Here is a 13325-nt window from a genome sequence, read left to right on the forward strand (position 1 = left end):
ACCTCGACTATCGATCTATATCGCCAGCTGACCTTGTATTGACTTTTGAGCGACGTCAAATTTACGAAATACTGTACCTCTCCCTTTTGTTTTTAGGGGCGCACGGAGCATTTGATCAATCTGCAACTTGACTTCCTTCCTTGGAGGGTCACGAATCAAGCCACTCATCGACCGACTTGAACTGGTTTTATTTTAAAAAATCAGGGCGCTAATTTTACTGGACAAACTCCATCTTCCAGCGTAAAACCTCACTTATTACAGGCCTCAGCTGCAGCTGGATCCACGACTTACCTGCACCGCGACGGGACCAGACCGCGACGTGGCCCGCTCTCCGTCCACTCAAGAAGCTCCGATTGAGACTTCAACCTCGACTTAATACAACTCAACTTACCAACCTCCGCCAGGTCGGTTTTTGACCGCCATCTTCCCATCGGCGATTGCTTCCTTTTTTCCCTCTTTATTCCGTCTTGTCTTTATAGAGTGGCTCTGCAAAGACCCTCTTTGTCGCTCCTTAGCCTCCAGCCTGTCGACTAGTCACCTTTATTACTGTTACCTTTTTCTTTGTAGTTGAAAGGCATCAAGCAAGCATCTTACCAGTGTCATCTGCGTCACCAACAGCTTCACTTCTCTTAGCTCTGAGTTGTTTTTCGACCCGCATTACCATCCTTGCTGCATCGACACAAAGAATCTTCACGTCATCACGTTTACCAATCAAACCCAAGACAAAAGAAGAAAAAGAAAAGAAGAGAAAAGAAGGAGAGAAAAACCCTAACAACTGACCGCGACCGACTTGACGACTCTTACGTATCTTCTCGTCGACATGGGCATCAAAACCATCACTGTCCCTCGCCCTATCGACCTGTCCCCAGGCTCTTAGACAGATCATGATTCTACGATTCATCCGCCCGATCCCCGTCTGTCTGTCTGCTGGATAAGAGAATTACCTATAGTAGCCATGAGCGATACACCTACGCAAGTCGCTAGGCATGCGCGCCACGCCCATGCCCATGCCCCTACCACTTCTACTTCCACTTCGCCGCCTCCGAAAAATAGAATTTCCGATGATATACTTGCCAATCTCGGCCCGCGCAATGTCGTCGATGCCCTCAACACAGCCACCGGCGCCCTGAGGGCGTCGCTCGACAAATTTTCCACTACCGATCGAGAGTTTACTATGCGAACCGCCCTTGCATCGCATGCCATTTGGGTATGGCTTGAGGAGCTACAGTCTTGGCCATGGCCATCTGGCTCAGGCTCGTCAGGTTTCGAGATACCTAGCGAGGAGGAACGAAAAAACAGATCGATGCAGCTCTCCGTGCCCGAGGAGGGGGATGACCAATGGATGGGAAGTCTGCTAGCTCGCGATGTAGCAAAGTACGACCGGAGAGTGGCTGATATTCAGCGTGATCTGTCCGAACTTGGTATCGAGGATATCAAGACACACATTCGTATGAACCACATCGATGCCATGTCCCGGCCAGGAACGCCACTTTCCGAATTCAACGCAGCTGCGCAGCTCTCACGCTCCAGTTACAATCGCATGGAAGACCACACAGCTGTGATCATGACGATTGTCATGCATGCGCTGCCTGTTCTGAACAACTTGAGACGCTTATTGCAGACCTGGGATTTACGCCTTTGCGCCTTACGCCGTGTCCCAACCCTACTACTTGCCCTGGAGGACGCCGAAGTTGCTCTGCAATCTGCCTTCAAGGCTATTTCCTTACATACGAAAGATACACCACAAAAGGACGATGGTTCACCACAAGATTCGACCCTTACAAGAGACACTTTCGACGTCATGAAAAAGCACATCGAGCAATTGATTGCGCGTCCGGGCCGATCTCTTGATTATATGCTCGATTGCTTAGAAGGGTTATCCGATACTCTCCCCGGAGATTGGTTGGACCGCATGGAAGCCGTTGAGTCCAGTTATAGTGACTGGGTGGTAGTCTGTGAGAAGAAGATCCGGGAAACTGAGCGAAACACCCCTGCACAGCCAGATCCACCACCGCAACCCACAGAACCTCCACGATCGCCATCACCAGTCAAACAAGACGCAGAAGCCAAGGAACCTGCTTCGCTTGGTGACACTCTGATTGCCGACGAACCCGACAGTGATGATGACACTCCAATCAACGCCAGCACGGGAGTTGTGCCGATTCCATTACTTTTGCCGCCCAAGATAATCAGAAGCGATTCTTCTGAAGACATCAACACATCTATGGAACCCACCAAGTCAAGAATTCCCTCTGGATTGTCCGAGGCTGATACCATTGTGCCCGGATGGCACAAGAGGGACAGCTCATCCGAGAGCGAACCTGAGAGTCCCCCATCATTTCTCCCAATCGAAGAAGTCGATGAAACTTGTGAGGAGGAGAATGATACTTTTGATGGCACCAGGGACGTTCTGCCCAATACTCCCAAAGCACCGAGACAGAGTATCGAGGAGGATTTCAACTCCCCAACGATGTTTACTCGCACCCCCGAGACACCCGAATACAACTACAGCTTCTCGCACGACTATGAGCGAGAAATCTCTCCCGAACTACCACCTCTTCGCCCTCTACCTCTACCCCGGCCAAGAATCGACCCCTCGCGAACGCTTGCCGTTCGTTCATCGAGCATGAATTTTGGTGCCTTGTCTAGCGACCCGCCTGAGATATCTGGCTCTCCCGATCTGCCCAGAACTCGAATTCGCGAAGCAGAGTATATTCAGGCAAGCCCACCTAGCTCTCCGCCGGAGGAATCAAAGGGAACCTTGTCAGCGCCTCTCGGTAGTCCTTTCTTAGCACCAGACCGCAACGTTGACGACCTTGACATTTCAACGATGCACATGGAGCAAATAGACGAGTCCTACAATGACGAGTTTGATGACTCTTTCTCAATCTCGGAGTATCCGGCTCCTTTCGAACACCGAGGCAGTGCTGGTGACCAGCATTTACAACAACAAATCAGCCATATTATCGACTCAATACCTGCAAAGATCAAGCTGACTACCGAGCCCAAGGTCAACCTGAACCCCCCAGACCTGCAGCTACCACGTGTCAGGAAGAGACCCTCCATCGAGCCTTTTCGAAGAAGCACCTCGGGGCTTTCCTCTAACTCTAGGGCAGGCACGCCCTCATTCACCCTTTCACCAGCGAAGAACACCAGGGTGCGAAACCGTGGACACTCAGAGATTAAGGTCTACCACCTTTCTAGATCGACTGGTGAAGCTCCAATCAAGCTCTTCATCCGCTGTGTTGGTGAGCAGGGAGAACGAGTTATGGTTCGTGTGGGCGGTGGTTGGGCCGATCTTGGTGAATACCTCAAGGAATATGCCAGTCATCACAAGCGACGATCTGCTGCGACCAACGCCAAAGTAGAGGTCCTTCCAGAATCACCCGGCTCTCGAAGATCCAATGTTGGATCCAGTCCTGGGGGCCGTCCTCAGTCTGCGGTTGAGACGTCTCCCATATCCCCTCTATCCGTCCGTAAGACGCGGCGGAGTATTGGTGCCGTGGGGAGCGAAATGCCAAAGATGAGCTTCGGAACACCCGGAGATGAAGGTCCCCCAGAAGTATTCGGCCGATCAAGATCGAACTCTCACCTCAGCTGGAAGGAGGATGATAGTTCTTTCCTTGGACTTGCAGGACCTACTGGCAAGAAGGTTGAGATGAGCGAAGAGAATAAGGCTTGGGTCGCAAGCGTTAAGGAAAAGGTCAGAATCGCTAGCAACGGTGAACGAAGAATATCATCATCGACCAGCCAGTTCGGAGAACTCGGTAAAGTCGGTGGTACAAAACGACTATTCCTTAAGTCTGAAGACCGTCGAGAATCCAAGGGAGGCCGGGAGTCGAGAGGAGGTCGCGAATCGCGAGGAAGTGTCAGATGAAGTTGACATCTTATGAAGACCCGAGTCTCTGTTCCTGCATTTACGCGCACGCGCACGCACACGCACACGCACACGCACGCACCATTTTACCTACGAACCTATCAACCTGAGCATTACCCCTATTACAACGCTTTAACGGAGGATGACTTTGCTTTGCGGAGTTGGGGCACAACTGACACATGTCATGTATGGGCATAGCATCTGAATTTCCTTTTTCTTTTTACTTTGTTATCACACGGCACGACCTTTATTCGGGGCGAAACTAAGGAGGAAGTAGACAGTCAATACCCAAAATTTTCCTTTTTTTTTTGTCATGAGATTATTAGTTTAGTCATTTGAATACGTGAATGACATGAATCGCAACACACAGCCCAGTCACGTTTTGATTGGGTACAGTTCTATAAGAAGTACAATGCTTAACCGTGTCGTTTAAACAAAAGAAATGTCCATTTAATTCCATAGCTAACCGTGATGGCAAAGATATGCGTCGTATCATAGCTTAGACCTAAAGCCTGTCCATAACCAGATCCTTTTCCATCAGACCCAATGCACCCGTTCCCGAAGCCCGCCTTTTGTACCTCCAATGCCTTTGTATCCGTTACTTTTGTTTCTGTTTTTACTCTTTGTTCTTTTTGTTTTCGTTTAGTCCTCTTCGGCGTTTGCCTTACGAGCAGCACGTCGTTTGCCCTTTCCACCCTTGGGGTTGCCCTTGAAGTGCTTCTTACTGGAAGCCATCGCAACATCCTTGGGGTCGAGGCCGCTCTCAAGAGCAACCATTGTGCGAGCCTTTCGGCCTGACAGGTGCTTGCCTGCCAGAGGGTCCTCCTTGCCTTGCTCTGAGTATTGGTAGTTAAAAGGCTTGGTAACATGACCTTGAGAGCTGGATGGCCCGAAGAAACCCTTGTCGAGCTTCTGGGACTTGGGGCCAGCGGGAAGAGGGACATCGACGGTTGACTCTAAATCAATGGCATCGTCGTCCATGGCAAGGAAAGGCTCGCTGCTGGCTGGGTCGGCAACAGAGAGCTGATCCATAGCAGCAGACAGGGCAGCACGTCGCTTCTCGGGGAGATGCTCCTCGTCATAGAGTCCACGGTTGAAGTCGGCAGCATCCTCAATTCCTGGAGGCGGCGAAACAAATAGCAGCTTGCCACCCACGTAATCCTTGAGGATGTAACGAGCAGCTCGGGACTCATCGGGCTGACCAAGACCTTGCGTCTGGAAACCACGTGCACGAGCGTAGGAGCGGAGAAGCTCGCTAGCGGTGGGAATTCCGGTACCGCCCTCCTCGATGGCTCGAGTACGGATGCGAATACCATAAATAGCCTCAAGGAAAGGCTGAGGGATGCGCTGAGTAACAAGACCAACGGGACCGAGAAATTCACGAAGCTGATCAATAGGAAGGATACCATTGCAGACGAGGTCGGCCTTGGTGGTGGCAAAGTTGGGGAAGACGAGACCGGGACAATCGCAAAGGATAACGTTCGGGCTGAGGTGGATGGTTTGGAAGTGCTTGGTCTTTCCGGGTGTCGATGAAACAGAGACCTTCTTGGCGCCGATAAGAGCGTTGATTGTGGACGATTTACCAACGTTGGGGTAACCGACTAAACCAACTTGCAACTTATGATCTGAGCCTATTGATAAGTTAGTCAAGACTCTTGGTTGTTTTGTTGTCTGAAGTATCTTACCAGCGTCTGTAGGAGCGTGCTGCAAGAAAATACCCTCCAGCTCCTCAACTGTCAAAATTTGTGTATCAACATCGTCTGCCTCATCTGCTGCCTTGGCCTCCTGATCGATCTGTGTCTCCTTTGCGGGCTCTTCAGTCAGAGGAGCGCCTTCTTGCTCTTGGTGGCCGCTGCCTTCTCCCTGCTCCTCGGTTGGTTCCGGGGCGGAAGCAGCTGACTCGTCATCTGAATCCTCAAGATCCCTTGCCTCATTCTCTGCCTTGGCCAACTCGGCCGAGAAGAAACGATAAGCAATACCTGCCTCCTTTAGGTGCTTCGCCCAAGCCTTTCGTTGCTTGGGTGTCATCATGTCTGCCTTGTTGATAAGAAGAAGGCTCTCTTTCTTGGGGTCGATTTCCTTGACGTAATCGTCGAGATCCTCAGAGCGGAATAGTAAAGGGTTTCTCGCATCAACAATCTGGACGATCAGATCAGATCTTTCAATAACACGCCAGAGTTGTCGCCAAACTTCCAAATTTCTTTCGAAGGGGGTCATAAGAAGATCGTTGTTTTCCTGCAGTTCAGCCAGGCCGCGTCGCCAATTAAGGAAACTCTCTCGCTCTCGTCGATCCAGCTCCTCTGGTGTTGTTGTGGAATCCCACTTGGGTCTTCGAGGCACAGATAAACGGCCTTTGTGCTGCTTATGCTTTCCAAGAACGTCTCTCTCCTCTTGCGCCGAAAGAAGGTATGGGTTCTTCTGGTCTGTGTGGATAATCTTGACATTGTTCGTCTTCTCGGCAGTGAAATCGGTTCCTGCCAACTCGGCGGTAGCCAAAAACTCGTCCAAATCGCCTTGCTCCGTGACGGAGCGCATCTTGACCCAAGAAGCATCCTTCTTCTCGTTGACGAGATATTGTTCGCCGGTAGCGTGGTTCGTTCTGGTGATGGCAGAAGTTCGCTTCCTTTCGGCTCCCTTGCCTTTACCGAAGCGATCGTTCATAAGGGCATTGCCCAAACCGACCGAGTTCTTGGACTTTGCCAGAACCATTTTGGCGGCTTAATTTGAAGTATAGTCTGGTGCGCTTTTGGTCTTTGGTATACGAGGAATCTCTGTTCCAAGGCAAGGCACTATATTTCAATCAAGGGTATAAAGGTTGTGTAAAGAATTGGTTTGAGTTGAATTGAGAGAGGGCTGTAGCGATCAACTGACTGCCCCGCTGAATAATGACTGTTTCTTGGAGGGGCAAATGGAATTTTCGGGGATCCTTGTCCTTGTCCGTATTTCAATTACCATCTTCACACTGTAATTTGTCACTTCACAATTAGCTTTGAGACTGTGTGAGCCAGTTGACAGGGTCGTGGATAACTGTGGGTATCTTGATAAGGATTTTTTTCGTCACCCCGCTAGATTTTCTGTACCCGGATGAGTGTGATTGAAGCCCAACACCCACCCTCGCCTCACAACTAGACTCTTGTCGCTTCAAACCGCCAAGATGCCTCGAAAATGGATGTAAGTACTCGGTTCGTCATTACTTTAATCTAGTATACTGATATATGTATTTTTCTACAGTGACAAGAAGTCAGCCCAGCACTTCACGCTGGTGCACCGACCGCAAAATGACCCTCTCATCCACGACGAAAATGCGCCTGCAATGGTGCTTAACCCTACTCAGACCAAGAAATCTTCTTCCAAGTCGAAGGACCTAGATGATCTCGCTTCCGAGTTGGGTTACGAAGCCGAAGGCGTCCGCGCGAACGAAGGAGAGGCAGCCAGCTATGGTGTCTACTACGACGATTCCGAGTACGATTATATGCAGCATCTGCGAGATCTTAACACTGGAGGTGGAGAGGTTGTCTTTGTCGAGTCTGAAGCTACCGCAAACAAGGGCAAGGGAAAACAAAAGCAGTCGCTTGATGATGCGCTTAGGAAGTTGGATATCGAACAGAGTGCAGAGGATATTCTGGATGATGACATTTTACCTTCCAAGAACCTTATCAGGGCTACATACGAAGCCCAGCAGGAGATTCCTGATTCTCTCAAGGGATTCCAGCCTGATATGGACCCCCGTCTGCGAGAAGTCCTTGAAGCTTTGGAAGATGACGCATTCGTCGACGACGAAGATGATGACATCTTCAAGCAGCTAGCCAAGGACGGCCGAGAGCTGGAAGACTATGAGTTTGAGGAGGCGGAATTTGATGAAGATGATGGATGGGAGTCGGATGCTACAGCAAAGCCCACCAAGGAATACCAGGACGACCATGTGCCCCAGCTTGTGAAGCAGATGGAGCAGCCTGAAGAGGGCCCCTCTCAAGACTGGCTTGAAGACTTCAAGCAATTCAAGAAGGAGCAGAAGGGTGCCAAAGCACCAGTTGCGCCATCACAGTCCGAGATGCAGTCCATGTGGACAACCACCACAAACGGTGGCCGACGCAAGAAGAGAAAGGGAGCTCTTACTGACAACTCAAGTTATTCCATGACTTCCTCTTCATTAGTGCGAACTGAGCAGATGACTCTCTTGGACGCGAGATTCGACAAGATCGAGGAGGCATATAACGAGGACATGGATGATGACATGCAGTCGGTCTCTGCTGTGTCCACCATGTCCACGGTTCAAGGTCCTATCCGTGGTGATTTTGACAACATCATGGATGACTTCCTCGGAAACTTTACCAAGCCAGGGAAGAGGACGAACAAGAAGAACAGGCCTCAGACCGGCATTGAGCAATTGGAAGAGATTCGAAGGGGACTGGGACCTGCTCGAATTGGAGGCCGAGCCTACAAGGCAAGATCATGATTCAGTGCGAAATGAATAGGTAGAAAGGATCACGGTCGATCTGCATGGGACAAAAAAAGGAGTTTAGGAGTAAAACAAGTACAATGAAACATTTAACTTTACTTTAATTGATATTTCTGAGTCGCTATCATGACAACGGATGGTTAAATTGTCTCATCCTTACCATTGTCCTATGAATGCACGTCACGTGTTGGGTGGGTCCTGCAGACGAAAGCTCCCCAGAATAGGAACTAGGTACAGCTTGGACGGACTCAATCAATTCTACATCGAGTCTTCACTAACCACCCGCTATAACAACCACGTCACGCCACGCATTTCGCGCGCTTTAACTCCCCCTCATGTTCAAACGATTCCCTAGATGAGTGCGACGTCTGTTGCATCATCAAACCAGATGTTTTCGGCTTTTGGTCAACCAACGCGGAGTCCATCTCCAGCGATTAATCCTTTCGCGACCAAGTCTGACGACAAAGGAAGCGCATTCGGCATTGATGGCGCGAACGATTCTTCCAAGACGAAGCGAAATAAGCGAACATCGGCCTTTGGCGACCAGAGCGATAGTGATGCAAAGCGGAAGACGAAGAACGGTTTTAAAGGCAAAGATGCCAACTTGAGTGACGGAGGCGGTAGGCTCAAGACCCGCAAAGGTGACGAGAAGAAGAAGCAGATCGATACAAAGAAAAACCCATTCGCTACTGCCTCTTCGTCCAAAAAATCAACAGGTCAAAACGCGCGTAACAACGGCTCTAACCCATTCGCGACGACGCGCGATGAATCGCGACCAACTTCGTCATCGAGCGCCGACGCTCAAGATGATCACGTTCCCGAATCTTATCATTCCGACGACCCTCATGCAAAGAGAGTATACGAGCAGTTGCGGAAAGACGGTATACACCCTCCACAATGGCCATCACAACCTGGAAACCCTAAGAACAAGGGTGAGGTCTCGAAATTCCGCGAGAGATACGAGGCCTACCGCAGCAAGGCACGCGCGTCGTTAACAAAGGCCGGCCTGATTGACGATCCTGAAAAGCGAAAGACACTTCAAGATGCCATTGACTTCAAGGGTATCTGCGAGGATATGTGTCCCGAGTACGAAAAGATCACGCGAATCAACGAGATGGATGTTCATCAACCCGAGAAGAATCCTAAAACAACATTTGCCAATACGAGTCGCATGATCAAGAAGCTCGCTCGCTCTGCTGCTGGTCAGGAGGCACCTCTTCCCATGGATGTACGATCGATACCGGCTCTCAAAAGGACACTGGACTATCTTATTGATGATCTACTGCGCGAGGATTCAAATCTTCCAGGTTTGCATGGCTTCCTCTGGGACAGAACACGAGCGATTCGCCGAGACTTTACCTTCTTCTCGTCTCTTACGCCTGACGAAATGAAAATACAAGTCTACGTTCTGGAGAACATTGCGAGGTTCCACGTCACGGCACTGCACCTACTTACTCAAGACGGTAAAGCACCTGAAGATTTTGTGGAACAGCAGGAATTGGAGCAGTTAGGAAAGGCTCTACTATCTCTCCGTGACGCCTACGATGATTGCAACGACCAGGGCATCCGCTGTGAGAACGAGCCCGAGTTTCGAGCATACTACCTTATCTTTCATGCATACGACTCAAATATTATCGAGACCCTTCAACGCCAATGGAAGCCGAATCTGTGGAAGGACTCGGATGAGGTTCGCACAGCAGTGTCGCTGGTCGAGGCCCTTCAGAACACTCAAGACTTTCATGGACCTCTCACAGACGCGCCGTCTTTGGCTGCGTCATCGGCCTACCAATCGTACTTTCGAATAGTGGAAGATCCAAAGGTTTCTTATACAATGGCTTGCTTTGCAGAATGCCATTTTCCCAGACTACGACGTTGCATCTTATCTGCTATCAAGCGAGCTCTTGCTCGACCTCGAGAAACTTCCAAGGATGTTACGGCTGCTGTCTTGAACAAGTTCCTTCGCTTTGATACTGTTGAGCAGGCCATAGAGTTTGCGGAGCTTCATAACATCGAATTCGGCGAATGCGAAGAAACCCCTTCTGACACCAGTCGCCAATACGCAAAGTTGGACAACCGAAGTTCCTTGCCTCATCTTCGGTTAAAACACCAATTTTCCCACAGCCTGGTCGAGAAGAAGCGTGGTGCAAGGACGCTCCCTCAGCTTATTCACGAAACGATACACGAAGACACGACTGCTAAACCTACAGTCAACGGATCTGTTGGAGGAAGCCCATTTGTTTCAAATACCCAAAATACCAACAAGCCCTCGATACCAACCGGACCCAAGGCAACAACACCGAGTCCTTTTTCAGCGTTCAGTACACCTGGTGGATCCTGGGGAGACAACAAGGCTAGTAACGGCACCACAGGTAAGATCCCATCCCTAATGTTTAATTTGTGCCAAAGATTCTGCATACCCTGGCTCTTTACATATACGACTATATGTAAAGGCCTTTATATTGCAGGCGAATAGGATATCGCATTCAGCCGGAGACTCGATAAGCCATCGCTCCTGAGATGTACTCAGAGCATCACCGTTGGCTCGAGATGAACCACTGGAAATCTGGCAATGACACGCCTCAACCACTGGTTCTGACGTTTGTATTCGCTTAGGGACTACATTCAACGGAACCACGCAAACCAACGGCTTTGCTGTGCAACAACCGAAACCGCAGCAAAATCCTTTCGCTTCAGGTCTGGCCTCCGCGGCCAAACAACCTGCTTCCAACCCATTTGGGCCGGCTGATTCTACGTCGACGCCATTACAGACCAGCAATACTAGCACCAAGACAGATACCAGTTCTCAGCAGCCACAGACTTCCGGAACAGCCCAACCTTTGAATCCATTTGCCTCTTCGTATAAACCGTCGACTACTTCGGATGCTCCAGCAAAAGGCAGCCCCTTCAATAGCCCGTTCAGTCAGCCTTTTGCACCTGCAAAGACAGACAACGGGCCCTCGACAAAACCGGCATTTTCCTTCCCGCCAGCGACAACTGCACCCCCCGCAACCGAAATTGCCTCTACTGCCTCTAGTGATAGTAAAAGCGAACCAGCAGACAAACCCCAGATCCAAGCCCCGGCAGCCACAACAGCAGACTCAACAAAGGGACCTACTATCAATTTCATACCTCCAACTCCAACACTATCAACGAACCCCTTTAATACTACAACGCAACCGCCACAGCCATTTCCATCGAGCGCCAATAACAGCGTACCACAAGCACCTACAACAGGGCCTGGGCTGGAGAAGTCTAAGCCAGCAACAAGCATTCTTGGCTCGCAGCCCTCAGCCACACCAACACCTCAATTCTCGTTCCCTCCTATCGGAACGCCAGCCTTCCCAGCACCACCCAAGAGCAGCGATGTTTCTCAACCTTCGACAGCTCTTACGGCCAGCCAGCCACCTAAAGAGCCAACTCCCGTCCCAGCATCTCCAGCGCCACCTCGTGACCTCCTAGGTGACTTCACTAAGTGGTTTGTAATGGGTGATCAGGGACTCATGGATGAGTTTCAAGCATTTATGCTAGATAATATTCTTCAAGGTGTATATCGAAAATATGTTCAAGATGAAGAAGCAAAGAGAAAGAAAGAGGAGGAAGAACAAGCCCTAGCAGAGGCAAGGAAATTCCGTACTTATAGCCTATCAGTCAAGTACTTCTACCGCTGGAAGGAAATTGCACGCGATCGACGCTTGAGCCGACTTCGTCGAAGTGGTCGAGAACAAATGAGGGCTTACTACGAAGAACAACGTGCGATGCAGGCCAAGGCCCAGAAAGATGCTGCTCGCCGAGCGGCTCGTGAACAGGCCGAGATTGCGGAATTGAACCGACCGGAGGAGTTGAAGGACTTCCTCAAGCATAAAAAGCCCAGTAAACGTCGCCAAGCAGAAGAAGAGGACGCGCTACTTGCTTCCGGTGTCTTATCCGGAATCAACAACGAACAAGAGGCTGTTACCAAGATCGTACGTAGGGCGCCGTCTATTGCCAGCACCGCTTCCAGCAAGCAATCGAGCACATCCACCTCAAGAGGTGGTTCAAAGACCAGAGCACTTCGACAACAGTTCGCGAGCGACCAACCCGCCACTTTCAGACGCTCACTGCCTCCCATGATCTCTCGAAAAACCTCAAGCCCTGAGCCCAGCACTCGTGTCAGTAGGGTCTCCGAACGCTGGCGTCTCAAAGCTATGGGCATTGTCCAATTACCTGACGGTACGGCTGTGCCCGAATCAATGGCGCATGAGATGCAACCTGGCAAGAGAAGACTCGTAAGCAGTACGATGGGCCCGCCTAGTAGCTATCCTATTCGCAGAGCCTCCGGGGGTGATTTCACGCGCTCTGAAGCACGACAGCGTATTTCTACCTCACATGAAAACATCGACACAAGCGAGTCCGACAGCGCCACTACCAAAAACAAGAGAAAGCGTGCGACTGAAGATGATGGTGAGGCGACTCAAGAACGTCAGGCTAAATCCAGCTCGCATAAGCGGGTTATGAGCGACGCGCAAAACCTTATCAACGAGCTCCGCGCTATGAGAGAGGAGATGGAAGAAGGTGCGACGTGGTTCAGAGATCAGAACGACAGACTGCAGAGCGAGTTGATTAGTAGAAGCTCGACACCGTGGGATCAAGATGCATAATTGAGAAAGGGAGGAAGCAAAAGATCGTGGTTAATGATGATGGCATTTCCACCTTGAGTATACATAATACTAAAATTGGATGGAAGAATCTGGGAGAGGAGGAGGTATATAACTGTTTTAACAGCTCTGATTTTGAGTACCTGCCTCCTGGTCTGTTTTCGGGCAAGGGGTAGCATGATTTAGATTTTGTTTCCAGAGGCATGGCATGGTATAAGGGAATGATTCAACAAGCATATACATATCCGGCGTTTAAAGCCACCCTACGCACCTTTTATTTTCCGTTGCTTGTGATGTTCACCATGTGTTGCCAAGTTACGAGTGTTCTATATGCATGATCTTGAACTATGTGCGC

At 50.2% G+C, this 13325-nt stretch overlaps 4 protein-coding genes across 4 annotated transcripts; 3 read left to right on the forward strand and 1 right to left on the reverse strand.

Annotated features, from left to right (window-relative positions):
* Window positions 1–955: 955 nt before the first annotated feature.
* On the forward strand, window positions 956–3877 carry FIESC28_06395 (uncharacterized protein; the record flags this gene model as incomplete). The annotated part of the gene is made up of 1 exon (XM_031160539.1): window positions 956–3877. The coding sequence occupies one exon, from the start codon at window positions 956–958 to the stop codon at window positions 3875–3877; it is 2922 nt and encodes a 973-aa protein (XP_031015400.1).
* Window positions 3878–4519: 642 nt separating this feature from the next.
* On the reverse strand, window positions 4520–6586 carry FIESC28_06396 (uncharacterized protein; the record flags this gene model as incomplete). The annotated part of the gene is made up of 2 exons (XM_031160540.1): window positions 4520–5508; window positions 5563–6586. The coding sequence occupies 2 exons, from the start codon at window positions 6584–6586 to the stop codon at window positions 4520–4522; spliced, it is 2013 nt and encodes a 670-aa protein (XP_031015401.1).
* Window positions 6587–7031: 445 nt separating this feature from the next.
* FIESC28_06397 (uncharacterized protein) lies at window positions 7032–8333 on the forward strand (the record flags this gene model as incomplete). Its single annotated transcript, XM_031160541.1, has 2 exons — window positions 7032–7048; window positions 7109–8333. 2 exons carry the CDS (start codon window positions 7032–7034, stop codon window positions 8331–8333), a joined length of 1242 nt encoding a protein of 413 aa, XP_031015402.1.
* A 358-nt stretch (window positions 8334–8691) lies between these two features.
* FIESC28_06398 (uncharacterized protein) lies at window positions 8692–12973 on the forward strand (the record flags this gene model as incomplete). Its single annotated transcript, XM_031160542.1, has 2 exons — window positions 8692–10705; window positions 10950–12973. The coding sequence occupies 2 exons, from the start codon at window positions 8692–8694 to the stop codon at window positions 12971–12973; spliced, it is 4038 nt and encodes a 1345-aa protein (XP_031015403.1).
* Between the last annotated feature and the right edge of the window lie 352 nt (window positions 12974–13325).

This window comes from Fusarium coffeatum (genome assembly GCF_003316985.1).
Source record: "Fusarium coffeatum strain FIESC_28 chromosome Unknown BRIP53273_contig_137, whole genome shotgun sequence".
Lineage (NCBI taxonomy): Eukaryota > Fungi > Ascomycota > Sordariomycetes > Hypocreales > Nectriaceae > Fusarium > Fusarium coffeatum.